This window comes from Monodelphis domestica, chromosome 5 (genome assembly GCF_027887165.1).
Source record: "Monodelphis domestica isolate mMonDom1 chromosome 5, mMonDom1.pri, whole genome shotgun sequence".
NCBI classification, from domain to species: Eukaryota; Metazoa; Chordata; class Mammalia; order Didelphimorphia; family Didelphidae; genus Monodelphis; species Monodelphis domestica.
The window spans coordinates 168065580-168082600 of NC_077231.1; the positions used below are offsets into that span (position 1 = coordinate 168065580).

Consider the following 17021-nt stretch of genomic DNA (forward strand, 5'->3'; position numbering starts at 1 on the left):
CAAAGAAAGCTATTAGAGATCCAGAAGTAATATTGGAGATGTTAAGAACATTTTTTCTTTGAAATTTTGAAATTCATTTTTTCAAATGTAATATTTTATAAAACAGGTTTATTTTATTTTGTTTAGAATTAATGTCAGTTGCAATCGCTTTTTTAAATTGTGGTAGAAATATGTATTGGAAGCATGGACCACTGAATTTAGCTAATATTTCTTCTAATTTCCTAGGCCCTAAGAACATTGAATCTGTCTCTCTTCTTTTTTACCTCATTCCAGAACAAAAGGTCACAGAACAAGAAATCCTTTTGTGTAGTCACACTCAATCCTGAAGAGCAGCATAGAGCAATTCTCACCTGAATTATGACATTAGCCATTTAAGTGGCTGGCCAGCCTCAGGCATTTCCCACCCTTCAATTCATTCTCCACTCAGCCCCAAACTGATCTTCCTCAAATACCTCTCTCCAATAAATCAATAAACTCCAATGGTTCCCTTTTACCTCTAGAATCCTTCATGAACTCTTATTTTTAGCATTTAAAGTTTTGGGTTTTTGTTTTTTTTTGTAATCTGGCCCCTTCTTGCCTTTCTAGCCTGCTTATACTTAACTCCCTCATCCATGCAAATTCAACAATTCAACTACAATCTTTTTGTTCTAGCATTTTCAGTTGTGTCCAACTCTTCCTGACCCCATTTGGGATTTTATTTTTAATTTAAATTCATGTATTTATTTGTTTGTTTGATTAAAATACTCTGGTAAGACATTAATGCATTACTGTTGGAGTTGTGAATTGATCCAACCATTCTGGAGGGCAATTTGGAACTATGCCCAAAAGGCTTTAAAAGACTGCATACCCTTTGATACAACAATACCACAATTAGATCTATATACCAGAGATAATAAGGAAAAAGACTTGTACAAGAATATTCATAGCTGCACTTTTTGTGGTGGCAAAAAAATTGGAAAATGAGGGGATGCCCTTTGATTGGGGAATGGCTGAACAAATTGTGGTATATGTTGGTGATGGAATACTATTGTGCTCAAAGGAATAATAAACTGAAGGAATTCCATGGAAACTGGAACAACCTCCAGGAAGTGATGCAGAGCAAAAGATGCAGTACCCGGAGAACAATGTACACTGATACACCGTGGTACAATCAAATGTAATGGGCTTCTCTAGTGAACTAGCAATGCAGTGACCCTGAACAACCAGGAGGGATCTACAGGAAAGAACACTATCCACATTCAGAGGAAAAACTGTGGGAGTAAAAAACACAGAAGAAAAACAACTGCTTTAATACATGGATTGAGGGGATATGCCTAGGGATGGAGACTCTAAATGATCACCCCATTGCAAACATCAACGTCATGAAAATAGATTCTGATCAAGGAACCAAATAATACCCAGTGGAATTGTGCATAGGTGGTGGGAAGGGGTGGGAGGAGGGAAGGGAAGGAAAGAATATGATTTTTGTAACCAAGGAATAAGAATAATGTTCTAAATTGACTAAATAAAAATTTCAAAATAAAATAAAATAAAATACCTTGGAACTCCCTTCATCCTTCCTCTTCCCCCATTAGAGAAGGCATCATTTGATAAAAAGATAGATATATAGATACAGATACACACACACACACACACACACACACACACATATAAAACTATGTCTTCCTTAACAGTTCTTTCTCTCAAGGTTGATATATATACACAAGTTATTCTTCAAACAATATTTCTGTTGCTGTATATAATATTCTTTTGGTTTTGCTCATTTCACTCTTCATAATTTCATGTAAGTCTTCCATGTTTTTCCAAAATTAACCTGTTTGGAACAATGGAATAGATTAGGGGTAAATGAACTCAGCAAGCTAGTGTTCAATAAACTCAAAGATCCCAGCTTTGGGAACAAGAATTCACTATTTGACAAAAACTAGTGGGAAAATTGGAAAACAGTATGGGAAAAATCAGGTTTAGAGCAACATCTCACATCCTATACCAAGATAAAATCCAAATGAATTTAAACATAAAGAATGAAATCATAAATAAATTAGGTGAACATAGAATAGTATACCTGTCAGATTTATTGAGAAAGGGAGGAATTTAAGTCCAAGCAAGAGGCAGAGAACATTACAAGATGTAAAATGGATAATTTTGATCATATTAAATTAAAAAAGGTTTTATACAAACAAAATCAATGCAACCAAAATGAGAAGAGAAGCAACAAGTTGGGGGAAAATGTTGTAATAATTTTCTCTGACAAAGATCTAATTTCCCAAATATATAAGGAACTAAGTCAAATTTATAAGAAATCAAGCCATTCTCCAGTTGGCTCAAGGGATACAAATAAGCAGTTTTCAGATGAAGAAACCAAAAACTATCAATAATTACATGAAAAAGTGTCCTAAATCCCTCCTGATTAGAGAAATACAAATCACAACAACTCTGAGATACCACCTCATACCTAGCATATTGGTCAATATGACAGTAAAGGAAAATAATAATTGTTGAGGGGGATATGGCAAAATTGGGACACTAATGCTTTGCTGGTGGAGTTGTGAATTGATCCAACCATTCTGGAAGGCAATTTGGAATTATGCCCAAAGGAATTTTTTAAAAATCACATGCCTTTTGATTCAGCTACACCACTGCTGGGTTTGTACCACAAAGAGATAAAAAAAGTTTATACAAAAATATTCATAGCTGTACTTTTTGTGGTGGCAAAAAAATTGGAAAATGAGGGAGTGTCCCTCAATTGGAGAATAGCTGAACAAATTGTGGTGTATGATGGTGATGGAATACTATTGTGCTCAAAGGAATAAAGAAATGGAGGAATTCCATGTGAACTGGAATGAGCTCCAGGAATTGATGTAGTGTGAAAAGGGCAGAACTAGGAGAACATTGTACACAGTAACTGAAATATTGTGAGATGATATAAATGTAATAGACTTTACTACTAATAGCAATACAATGATCAAGAACAATCCTGTGGAACTTATGAAAAAGAATGCTCTCCAAATCTAGAGAAAGAACTGTGGGAATAGAAATGCAGAATAAAAACACATGATTTATCACTTCATTATATGGGTATACAATTTGGGGTTTTGATTTTTAAAAGACTACTCTATTATAAATATGAATAAAATGGAAATGGATTTTGAGTAATAATACATGTATAAACCAATGGAATTGCTTGTCAACTCCAGGAGGGGAGATAGAAAAGGGGAGGGAAAGAACATGAATCATGTAACCACGGAAAACTATTCTAAAAATAATAAATTAAATAACTTGATAAAATAAATAAACAAATGAATAAGCAAATAAACAAAATTAACCTGTTCTCAATTCTTATTGTAAAGCAGTATTCCATCACAATCATATGCCACTACTTGTTTAGCCATTCCCCAATTGATTGGCATTCCTTCAGTTTTCAGATCTTTGCCACTTCAAAGAGAGCTGTTATTGATATTTTAGAATATATAGGTTCTTGGCAAAGATCCTGGAGTGATTTGCCCTTTCCTTCTCCAATATCTACGATGACCCTTCTCAAAAACAACACTTCACTACCATAACAATAACAAGAACAATAATAGGTAGCATTTATATGAAGTCAATTATGTACCAGACACTGTGCTAATATACAAATGTAATTTGATTTAATTCTCACAACAACCTTGTGAAATAGGTTCTGTTATTATCCTCATTTTACAGTTGAGCAATTGAGACAAACAGAAATTGATTCGCCCAGAGTCACACAGATAATTATGTGTGAGGTCAGATATGAACTCGAGTCTTTTTGTCTCTAAGCCTAGTATTCCACTCTGAGCTACCTAAATGCTTCTCTGGGTCTTTGCACCAGCAGTCTTTAAAGCCTGAATTGCTTGGTCTCATCCATTCTTACTCTTCATTTCTCTGGTTTCCTTTGATATTCATTTCAACTCTAATCTCCTTTTCTACAATCTCCTTCTGCCCCAGCTCCTAGTGCATTCCACTTTGAAGTCAAGGAGGAGACTATGGATCATTGTTGCTCAGTCATCTCAGTTGTGTTCAACCATGACACCATTTTGGGGTTTTCTTGGCAGAGAGGCTGGAGCGATTTGCCATTTTCTTCTCCAGCTCATTTTACAAATGGACCTTGGGAGCTTGTTCTAGCAGGGAAGCACTACTAATCAGATACCCTTGACCCAAAAATGGTACACCTCTATCAGGGAAGGTTGTCCTCTTTGATCGAGCACCCAGATTCAGGAGGGATACACATGGAGTGGTGAGGAAGAAAGGGGACACCCACCTAGCCAGTCACAATCATCTCACAATATTTCAGTTACTATGTACAATGGTCTCCTGGTTCTGCTCATTTTGCTCTGCATCAATTCCTGGAGCTCATTCCAGTTCCCATGGAATTCCTCCATTTCTTTATTCCTTTCAACACAATTGTATTCCATCACCATCATATGCCACAATTTGCTCAGCCATATCCAATTGAGGAACATCCCCCTCATTTTCCAATTTTTGCCACCACAAAAAGTGCAGCTAAAAATATTTTTGTAGAAATATTTTTTTTTATTTCTTTGGGGTACAAACCCAGTAGGGGTATAGCTCGATCAAAAAGCATGTGATCTTTTCAATTCCTTTGGGTATAATTCCAAATTACCTTCCTGAATGGTTGGATCAATTCACAACTCCACCAGCCAAATCAATCCTGGTGATCAATGGGATGACAGATGTCACAGCTAGATCACCTCGCATCCTCCTGCTCATTTTACAGATGAGGAACTAAACCAAACAGGGTTAAGTGACTTGCCTAGGGTCTCACAGCTAGTAAATGTGAAGCCAGATTTCAACCCAGATCAACCCAGAAAGATGAGTCTTCATGATTCTAAAGCCAGTGCTCTATTTTTTTATTAGGGGTACCACCTAGTTGCCCATAATAGGATCTGTTTGACAGCCGAGTGGTGGATGATAGATTGGAACTGGGGGGGGGGGGGGGGGGGGGGAACCAGCCAGCAAGCTATTATAATGGTTCAAGCCTGAGGTGGTGAGAAGCTGCACCAGAGGTGTGTGTGTGTCTGTCTGTCTGTCTGTCTGTTTTTATAACACAAGGACTTTTCTTAATTAAAAAAGCATTTATTCTACTTAAAACAATTAAAATATTTATCTCAGTTAAAATCACAAATAGCTCACATTTCACAATTGCAGTTTCAGTTCAAAGACCTATGCTGTTCTAAATAAATTGAGTCTCCTGGCATAGCTCTTCTAAAGACAAAGTCGATGATAGAAGGTACACATTTTCTAGAATCATAAAGTGTTAGAACTAGAAGGAACTTTAAAGATCTTTGAATTCAATCTCTCAGATTTTATAGATGAGGAAACAAGAACCAGTGGCAATCGAAAAACTTAGCCTTTCATATGACAGACTCTCTCTGATCTAGAGCCAGTGTCTCCCCATGCCTGACAGTTTTTCTGGAATCTTCTACTGCCACCACTTTCCATGCTGGTTATTTCTAGAGTCTATGTTGGATTCTCCTTGTTGCCTCCTTGCCTGTGGCATTAGAGCTGATGGGGCTTCCTTCCTCTCTACCCCCTCCATGCCAAACAAAATGCTCTGATCTTTGACTGCCATATTACTGCCTTAGCATTTGGGCTACCCTAAGTAGCCCTAACTCTGGGACATCATATTTTGGATGTGTCATCTATCCACTGCCCCAGACTTGGCCCCAGTATCTATATGAATAAGGGTGGTGGGGAACAGGGATCTGAATGAAATGGAGTCTCTGTGCTGCCTAGATATAGATTTAGACAGGAAAATTTATTCCACTTCCTTGACGTCAAACAACTATTTATGACATAGGTAGCAGTGGGCATCAATGCAAAGAGTACTGGGATGACTCTAGGATTTCTTCCTAACTTTAGGCAAATAATTTCATCTAAGCCTCAGTTTCACCAGTAACATGAGAGAATTGGACTAAATGAGAGTCCCTTCTAAACCTAAAAGTTTATTTTTTATTATTGTTATGAAAATGCTTTTCAAAATAAATATTCTATATGATATAAACCATGAAATGTCAAACTCACCTGGAGACAAGTGGCCTGCAAAATTCTTATGGGGCCAAACCAGATTAAAATATTATTGGGAATTGTTTAACAAAATAAATAAAATACAATGTGATATAATGTTAATTTGTGGTTTTCCAAACCAACATGAGGGCTCTTGTCTCCATTTCAGTTTGCAGTCACTGATATAAACTATTATCACTGAAATCCTCAATCATAATGAATCATTCCTGACATAAAATTCTGTGATCACCAAAATCCTGTGAAGTGGCAAGGAATTCTCTACATGTTGTATGATATAGTATAGCAGTTCCCAATGTTTTTTACTTTAGGATCTCTTTACCCTCTTAAAAATTTCTGAGGACCCCCTAGAGAGTATTTGTTTATGCAGACAATACCTATCAATATGTACTATGTTAAAAATGAAAATATCTTAGAAAACAATTTTGACCTTATAAGATCCCCTGAAAAGGTTTTAGAATCCCCCAGGAATCTCCAGATCATACTTTGTAAACTTTGGATAAAATGAAAAGAATCCTTATTTTCTTTAAGTGCAGATCAGATGATATCATTCTCTTACTCAGTCGATTCTGCTGGCTTCCCTGATAAAATATCAATTCCTCTGTTTATCTTTTAAAGCCCTTTACAAACTTGTTGTCCCAACATTACTCTTCAAATGCTAATGCCCTCCTTCCAAAACTATTTGGCATTTAACTAGTTTATGTGTATTATATTTATTTTGTATGTATGACTTTTGTCCCTTCTTTGGCTTAGATTTTTCCAGCTTCTCAAATAGTTAAGCTGTTGAATCTTCCAATGTAAAAAGCATATTTCTAAAATAATGACTAAAGCCCAGTACAATATCATAAGTCTTGATGGCTTGTCCAGTGTCAAGGAATGAAATGTTAATCCCTCTAACTAGCTTTAGGTATTAGCCAGTACTAGCCTAAGATAACTATCTTTGTATGACTAATGACTAACATTGGTCAAAGCAATTGAACATGACTATCTTTCAGTAGTAATGTAGTAATGTTACTAGTAACTTCAGTAAAAAAGTAATATGAGTATTTAGAACTTCTGATGTACCCTTAAAACATAAACTTCTAGAGACTGTCCTAATTATAATGAAGTTTGGATATAATCCATTTTCATACTAGAAAATCCACTCTTAGGTAACTGAATTGCATGTGAGAAGTGATGACAAAGACCACTTGGAGAAAGCTTATCTGGATCCTCTTATTTTATGTCATTCAATTAAAAGATCATTAAAATGCCCACTGGGTGCAAGGCACTATACTAGGTAAAGACAAAATGAATCAGCCTTTGCCTACAAGGAGCTTACATTCTATTCTATTACATTAGCATACCTAAGCATAAGTCAGTAGAAAATATATACAAAATAATACTAAGGAATTTCAAGAGGGAAATACTATTAATAACTGGAGGAGAGAGAATATCAGAAAAGACCTCATGCAGGAAGAAAAAAGCCTTGACTTTTATCAGGAAGAAAACATGGGATTCCAAGAGGCAGACATAAAAAGGGAGTGAATTATAGACATGTAGGAATCACCCCTCAAAGGCATGGAGGCAGAATATAGGACATTATCTGTAGAGAAGAGCTAGCCAGTGAATTTGACTGAAATATGGGGTACACAAATGGGAGTAACAGGAAATAGTGCCTGAGAGGGACTTGAGGACCAGAATCCAGATGACCTTACTTTACAAGATGAGGCATTTTTATTATGTATTTTCAAAAACAAACAAACAATGGAGCCACTAATTATTTTTATGTAGTGCTGTAATCTGAGCTTTGGGAATATCCATTTAATATATTTGTAGGATCTAAATGGAAGAGGAGAGAGACTGGATAAGTGAAACAGGAAAACCAGTTAGGAGGCTTTTGCAATATGTTAGGCAAGAAGAGCTATGGGCCTGTAGTAGAATTATTGTGGTTCAAATAGAAAGGAGATTGAAAAACTAGAGATATTGAAGAGGTGGAATCAGTAAGACTTAGCATCTGGTTAGCTGTGGAGTGTCAGGAGTTGAAGTAGTGACTTGGGTGATGGATAGTGCCATTTTAGGAGAAAGATTCTGTTATCAGTTTGGTTTGGTTTGAGGGTTTTTTTTAATGTTGAGTTTAAGAGAAGATGAGGAACCTTTCATCTCCAAAGTAGAATCCTTAAATAAGAAAGATTCGTAGTATTCCATAAATAAAGTTTAGAAAACAGTATAGATACATTCTTTCCTTGAATTTCAGTTTCTCATAAACCTTTGCTGCACCATTCTCAGTGATGAATATTTTCCCTTTTAGCCTAACTCATTTTGGCTGCTATCATAACCCTGTAAAATCAATGCTGTGTCCTTGTTCTATGGTGGTATGAGTTAATTCTTGGCAAAAATCATCAATGGAAACCAATAAGAAATGTTTGATATATTATTCTTTCTTAAAGACGGCCCTTTCAGATTACCCAAGCTGTCTCCATAAAACCCAATGCCACAGTGAATTTATATGAAGAAGACTCGTTAGAGAATCTTTGCTTTTAAGATAATCAGAAAAAAACACCCAGGGTAGGGCTGTCATGATAAATATTGGTCCTTTGAGTGATATCTAATAAAATAGTGATTTGGAGAATGGTCTAGAGAGATGTTAATAAAGTGAGAGTTGTGTTAATGCTTTCCCATTTTTCTCTTTGTGTTTTTCTCTTTCTTCTAAGCTGCCTGTCTTGTACTTGGCTGTATGATTTTCCCTGATGGCTGGGATTCAGACGAGGTAAAACGGATGTGCGGTGAAAAGACAGACAAGTACACACTTGGGGCTTGTTCAGTCCGCTGGGCGTACATCCTGGCTATTATTGGAATCTTGGATGCCCTGATCCTCTCTTTTCTGGCATTTGTGCTTGGTAACCGACAAGACAGTTTGATGGCAGAGGAACTGAAGGCAGAAAACAAAGGTAAGATTGCTTTAGGGAACTATCTCTGGGCAGCCTCAAGGACAAAAATTAAATGGTGGTTTCCTTTACTTTCCCACCATTAAATATCAGTGCATTCCCTGTAGTTGTAATTGTATGCATCATCTAGTTCATGATTTATTTTTGTTTAATTCTCTCCCCTGATATCAATTCATGAACTTTCCCCTCTGACCTCAAAATAAAAATAGAGCCTATTTCCCTAGACATTTCCAAAGCTTCTCTTCCATTTACATCATTTAACTGGCCCTCTTCCAGTTTCTTGTTCTTTCTATCTCTTTGTCCTATTCTCATCTTATTTTGATGTTTGCAAGCATAAGGATACCCTGACATATCTTATCTCCTTTTATAAGTAGAGAAGCAATTGTATCAGCCTCTAGAAAATCATGTATTTTTAGCTACTCTTGTTCATCCTTCATTTTCAAAGAGGACCAATGGCATCACAAGATGCCACTATAAACCCCCAGAAAGAGTCAAAAACTCTGCAAACTTCATCATGAAAGTGCAAGGTGTTAATTTGAGGTTTTATTCTTTAAGATTACAATGACATCCAAATACTCAGATATCTGTGATCTTATTAATGAGAATATTCCCACCAACACTGCAAATTGGTCAACAATCCCAGTTCTTGTCTGTGAGATGGTGTTATTGACCCCAAATCATTATAGCTGAGAATTAAATTAATTTTGTAGTTGGCCAACTTTAAAATGGGTTATTGGGCAACCAGAAGTTCTAGAGATGGCTCATGGAGAAAATGTCTTACTGAAAACATTAAAAACCAAGAAGGTAAATAAAAAAAACCAGTGAATGATCATAAATAATCTATTAGGTCAGTAATTGGCAACAGAACAAGCAATTGTTCAAGATGAGTCTTTTAATTTTCTCACCACATTTCTAATCAAGTTTCCTGTAATAGAATTTCAGAGTCTGTTGTGTGCTGCCAATTTAAATTCATCTAACTAAGGAACTTGGTTTGGTTCATCATCAGCTGTTACTGTTTGGATCTATACCACTACCTTCAAATGATTGTTTTCTTTTGTTTTGTTTTGTTTTGATTGTGACCTGGAATGAAACATTCCTGAAATTAAGAAACTTAGCTTCCTATTTCAAATTGTTGCTCAATTGAAAAAGTTCTTTTATTACTTTAGCAGTCCCCAAACATATTTTAATATCTGTATTAATATCTCTACAGGAAGAAAGCATGTCTGAGCTTGCAGTAGCAAGGTTCATGAGAAAAACTTGGGGGAGGAGACTATGAAATGGTGAAGAAAAAAGAGAAATTAAGAGAGAAGCAATCACTTTTAAAGCCTTCATTTCCCTGGTCAAGTAAACTGAACATAATGGAATTGAATAAGTGGGGACATATTGGCATATTCTGCTCTGCCACTAGTTGCAAAAATAGTACTGTGGATGTTTGGGGGACTAGATTTTGAGGGATGCTCAAGTTCAAATTTTGAGTGACTTAAACACTGATAATCATTTTTTTTTAGTTTATTGAATTTAATTAATAGAGGTCAGAAACCAGGAACAGATCCTATTTTTTATTTTAATCTGAAAATTTACCAGCAAGAAAAATATTTCTAGTTTCATTCAATATATTGGCAACTATAGGTCTTTAACTAGAGATACGTATTATGATATCTATTACTATTTTTAAAATGTAAAATTATATTTTAAGAGTCACTATGAAAGTACTGATAATCAAATAATCTTTTACACAAAGACATTTCTGTCCTTCTCTGAATTTGTTCCTCCCTAGATTACCATATCATTATTATTATTTATAATAACAACAATAAAATGCATGATTGCACCAATTATTATAAGTTGATATAAAACAATAATAATGCCATTACTTCAATGGATGTTTTAATGATAATTTGGTTCCTCCTGCTGACCCATCTATGCCTGCTTATCCTATGAGATTCCGATCCATGTCAGCCAATGAGTTTTCCATAGACCATCTGCTCAACAAGCTAGACGGAAGCTTCCTTTTGAGTTATTCTAACATTTAGTTTTATGACCAAGGTTCTAGTAATTGTTATTATAAATAAACATTACTGGAAAAAATAATAATTCTACTATTAATGGTGATTTTTGATTACCAATAAGAACAATATTAACAATAACCTCATTGGCAATAGCTGTAGCAATAATACCTCATGGTCATTTAGTATGGTACTTAATAGTTTTCAAAACATTTTTCTATTCTCTAACACATTTGAGTTAATGCCCATAGTCTTTAGAGTACTTGATAAAATAACCCGTTTCCAGTCCCTGAAGAAAAAGTCTATGACTTCCTTGGATCCCTTGAAGACTTAGTTCAAATCCCACCTTTTACAGGAGACCTTTCCTACTCTCAAATCTCCACCATTGTTAGTGACTTCCCTTTGAAATTCCTTCCATTTGAACTGTATATATCTTATATGAACAGTTATTTGTGTTCTTTCTTCCAATAAACAGTGGGTTCCTTGAGAACAGGGATCTCCACTTAATTGTAGACACTTCTGGACTTTCCTCAGCAGCAACATAGATGCAATTAGGCTAAGATTTATCAGTTATATGCCAAATATGACCATGTCTACACTTATCCAAAAATAGTACTGGCTCTGTTGTTATTAGCCCAAGGAATACTAGGCAAGAGTATAGAAATACCATCCTGTTTTAGAGCTCAGTCATGTAATTCCTTATTGAGAAAACAGTCAGCATTTAACTATTATTAATATGCCCAGCACTGAGCACAGTGCCTGGCACATTGTAAATATTTAGTAAATTCTTCTCTGTGTAGCTAAGTAGTACAATGAATAAAGGTCTGGGTCTGGAGTCAGGAAGACCTCAGTTCAAACTATGCCCCTAAGCACATCACTTAACCCTCTTTGCCTCAGTTTACTCATCTGGAATATGAGCTGGAGAAGGAATGGAGAACCACTCCATTATGTTAACCAAGAAAATGCCAAATGGGGCCATAAGGAGTCCAACATGACAGAAAATGACTGCAAATGCTTCTTTCTTTGCACATATGACTGACTGAATGAAAGGAACTAAGTTCATTTACAGTTTTTGTTTTGAAATGGCAACTTTAAAAGTCTGAAGCTCTATAGTGGAGTACTTTCTGTGACTATCTTACTATATACCAGAAGAGCCAAGGCAATTTTCCTCCAGGGAAATGTATATTCATTATATAGCTTAAGCAACAATTTTTCCTAACCTTCCAACTTTCTAAAGATATTATCAAAATTAGAAAGGAAAAAGTAAAAGCAAGATTATCAGTAACAAAAAAGCCATCCTTGTAGCTGACCAACTATAGGCTTTAATCTGTGCCCTATAAAGATGCTAGAGTTGGTAATGCCTTATCATTTCTGCTTTGTGCAGGAAATGATGACCAGAATGAGGGAAATGGGAAGCAAATAAACATTTGTGTAGCATTTACTCTGCCACTGTGCAAAGTTCTTTATTATCTGTGTTATTTCATTTGATCCTCACCATAATCCTACAAGATAGGTAGGTCCAGGTCTTATCTTTCTTTTAAATTAAAGTAGCTAAGGCAAATGGAGTTTAGTGACTTGCCCAAGGCAAGCTAATAAGTGTCTGAGATGATATTTGAATTCAGATCTTCCTGACTAAGATCTGATTCTCTATTCACTCTTCAAATTGGCTGCCTCCCACTAAATGCATCTGATCTTTGATCATTGTAGACTATTGCTTTTTTGGGGGTTGTGGGGATGATGCAAATTTTACATTTCATATTTTTCCAGATGACACATAGATTTTTACTAATTATTTTCTGACATTTTGTGATCCACATTTTCCAACCCCAACTCTTCCCTTCTCCCCAAGAAGGCAGGGAATAGGGCATAGGGGGTACATGTGATCTCATATAATATATAATTCCATGTTCACCATGTTGTGAAAAAAGATACATAAACCTTTCCTTAGAGAAAAATTCAAGGAGAAAACAAAGGGGAAAATGGCATGCTTCAATCTACATTCAGACTCCATCAGTTCCTTCTGTCATGGTGGAGAGCCTTCTCCGACATGACCCCATGCAGTTGCCCTGGATCTTTGCCTTGCTGACAATAGTTAAGTCATTCACAGTTGATCATCATATGTGATTGCTATTCCTGTGTACACATTGGAGGCTACTCCTGAATAAGAGAAAAAAGTCTTGAAGGATAGGGCAGTGTGGGGGAAAAAACAGTGACTAATCTTGAGATGATGATCTGATGCTTTTTACCTATGGAATATTTTTTAAGCATAAGGGAATTGTGACTTATCCAGGGTCACACAGCTACGAAGTGTCTGAGGCCAGATTTGTACCTGGAACTCCCCACCCATAGGCCAGGCTCTCAACCCACAGAGCTACCAAGCTTCACCCTTACCTGCTAAGGAGCCTTCAGTTTGCATGCCTATAAAATGAAGATAAGGATCCAATTTTCAGATAAGGTGCTTGCATTCATCTACCTCAGAGAATACTTGTAAAAGTTTTCAAAAGTGTATATTTTAGTAATTATTTTAAAGAGGGAGTGTAGTAGGGCAGAGAGCTCAGAGCTCAACGAGGGGCAGAAAGACTGGTTCAAGTCCCACAAACTGGTTATGTGAACCAGGGCAAGTCACTTAACCTTACCATAATCCTGACAATTCTGACACTAAAAATTGCAGAAAAGTCACCAATTTGCATTAGCAGAAGTTTTCTTAGAGGGATGATCCCTATACCCCAGATATACTCCCTTGCCCAAAAAAGGGGGTGAAATTCATCATAGACAGTAAAAGAGCCCAGCTGTCATGAAACTTGAAGTTGACTTTTCTGCAAACTAGGCAATTTACCTCCAAATAATTTAAATTGAATTGAAGACAGTGATGCTGACAACTTAGGAGATATTTTGCTGCACCCACCTATTTAATAGGAGGCAGGTAAGTGGTTCAGTGGATAGAGGGCTAGATCTGGAGTCAGAAAGAACTGGGTGCAAATCTAGATTCAGATACTACTTAGCCATCTGAACCTGGGCAAGTCACTCAACCTTTGATTGCCTGACAGAAGGATCTATTGGAGAAGTGGCAAAACACTCCAAGTTCCTTGTCAAGAAAATCCCATGGATAACCATGGTCTACACAAAGAATCAGGCATGGCTGAGCATCTGAATAACAACCACCTACTTCATATCATCTGTATTTTTAAAAATCATTCATCTCTCAAAGATGCATATAATCCTCCATGTAATACTTATAAGTAATAATAATTATTATTTCTGACTTTCCATTAGAGTTAAACTATTATTTTCCCTAGACAGTTGAATGCTTGGAATTCAAATCAATCAATTCCTCTAATTGTTATTAGTTTTAGTGGAGGGGGGAAATGGTCTATTGGAGAAGGAAGCTAAAACTAAGAACTAAAATGAGGTTTGGGAATTGTTTAAGGATAATTTATCTTTGCTCTTTCTCTATCACCATTCGCATACATAATCAGTAGTTTGTTTTACCAAAGCCTGCTAGCATTTCATTTACTTTGTCAGATCAGATGGATGCTATAAAGTAGCAGACCTTCGGGCGAGTTTGACAAAAAGCATGTTGACAGCACATTGTGGTTAAGCTCTTGGAATCAGAAAGAGAGAGTGGAATATTGAATAGGGCTGGTCTCGAAGCCAAGAAGACCTGCATTCAAGTCCTTCTTGTGACAGCCAGCTCTGCTGGCTGGGTGTTCCTGAGAAAGTTATTGAACTTTTCAGTGCTCTAGGTAAATTCTATGATACTACAAGCTTCAGTGAAGGTGCCAAGCTGCATTGCTTGAGAGAGTTTTCCTTGCCCAGGAGATCCCTATAACCACGAAATCAAAAGTCCAGTCCTTCTCCTATTGAAATCAGCTTAATGTGCTCTGTTGTCTCCACTGTACCAGTAACTCAGTTGTGTACACAGAATTCTGAACTTTCCTCAATAGCAATATAGATGCAGTTATCACTTAGGCACCAAATATGACCATGTCTTTTGGCTGTTGTTGTTCAGTCATGTCCAACTTTGTGACAGCATTTGGGGTTTTCTTGGCAAAAATACTGGAATGGTTTGTCATTTCCTTCTTTGGCTCATTTTACAAATGAGGAAACTGAGGCAAGCAGGATCTTACAGCTAGTGAGTGTCTGAGGCTAAATTTGAATTCAAGAAGATAAGTCTTTCTGACTCTGAGGCCAGCACTTTATCCATTTGGCCACCTAGCTACTCCTATTATGTCCATATTCATCCAAAAATTGTACTAGCTCTATTGTTATTGGTCCAAGGAGTACCAGCCAAGAATACAAGTATTCCTTCCTGTTTTAGAGTACAGTCATTTGATTTTTTCAGTGAGAGAACAACAGTCAGTGTTTAACCTTGATACCCTGCTCAATAACATCTTTTAACACTTTCAATTGTGAAGCCAATTTAATTATGAAATATTAAAGTTTTGTCCAAATGAAAAGGAGAAGAAATGAAAACTTCATTTTCAATTTATCTTATTAATTGTAAAAGGACAAATAATGACACTTTCAAGAAGTCCCATACTATAAATATCTTTCCTTGTCAGATGTTGCTCATAAAGAAGCCTCTTTCTACATATAAGGAGATGGTCTTAGGAGTTACTTATCAAATAATTGAGTCCCCAGAGAGCAGATTGGAAGGCTCTTTGTCTTCTAAAACTTAACCCTCTGTTTCCTCATTTCCATTCTAGCTAACAAGAGATAATTTACACTACAATTTATGTAAATAACTTAAGCTTTTTGCAATGATATGACATAGGGCTACCATAAAATTCACTTTTATAAAATAAATAATTGTGTTACTTCAAAAGTTGCTTGTAACCACAATTAATCATGCTCTTCCAAATGGATCCAGAATAATTTAAGGTGTCTATAGAGGAAAAGAGACAGTCAGGCAGAGCAGTGGATAGAACCAGGTGTTAGGGTAGGATTTGGGGTAATAAACACAAGAGGGAAACATAAATAAATTGCTTTATTGTTTGGGAAGGGAAAGGAATAAGGGCATAAGGATATACTTATTCTTATTCTTAAAACTAGCTAAACTATATTACCTATGTTACTAAACTAAACACTAAACCAAATACCCCAGTCTCACAGCAGGAGTCCAAAATCAAATAGAGCCAGGATCTTTTGTTATTAGATGTCCAAGTAAGTCCTGATGTCCAAGTAAGACTGATGCTGCCAGCAGCCAGATACAGGAAAAACTCCTTCCTCAGTTTGATCACAGGGAAAATCTCTTCAAGCCTTCATCTCAACTACTTCAAGAGAGAACAAGGTCAGTTGGGCAGATGGAATATTCACCTAGATCCCTTCGGCTCAGGCTCCCATATGACCCTCAGTCACATGCCACTGTCAATCATTCCTAGGTTTGCATTTTTCAGCTTTTGCATAGTTTTGCAAATTGCAAACCTTTTCATCCTTTATCACACAGGTCTGGAGTAAGGAAATCCCAACTTTCTGGTTTCAAGTCTGACCTCAGACTGTTACTAGCTGTTAAACCCTGGATAAGTCACTCAATCCTGTTTGACTTGGTTTCCTCTATAAAATTAGCTGAAGGAGAAAATGCCACACCACTTCAGTATCTTGCCAAGAACCCTACACACACATACACACACACACACACACACACACACCACACGCACACACACACACACACACACACACACATAATCATGGGGGTAGTAGGGGAAGGGGATGATTCAGGTTCCTTTATAGAGGTGAGCAAGCTATACTCTAACCCAAGATATCCAGCTACCAGAAAAGGGGTGGGGGAGCAATCCACTCCCAGCCTCTTTCTTGTATTCATGTTTCAGAACTTAGGGAATCTCTTTGGATCAAGTTCAAATATAAAAACTTGTAAAGGAAGCATTCAGTTAAAAACATTTGGATGCACCAGGATAGTGATACATAATTATAAAACGAATTTATTTTTTTTCCATCTGATCAACTCCATGTTCTCTAAAGTCCCAGAGTCAGATAACTGCAATTGGATCAGATGCTGTCTAGTCCCAAT

General features: G+C 36.5%; 1 protein-coding gene across 2 annotated transcripts in view; it reads left to right on the forward strand.

The window, feature by feature from the left end:
- The window catches only part of LHFPL3 (LHFPL tetraspan subfamily member 3), a 776856-nt gene that overhangs the window by 496583 nt on the left and 263252 nt on the right, over nucleotides 1-17021 (forward strand). For both annotated transcript variants that reach the window (XM_007504071.2, XM_007504072.2), the window contains exon 2: nucleotides 8754-8990. In XM_007504071.2, coding sequence (XP_007504133.1) covers nucleotides 8754-8990 — 237 coding nt within the window. The remainder of the gene's footprint in view (nucleotides 1-8753; nucleotides 8991-17021) is intronic.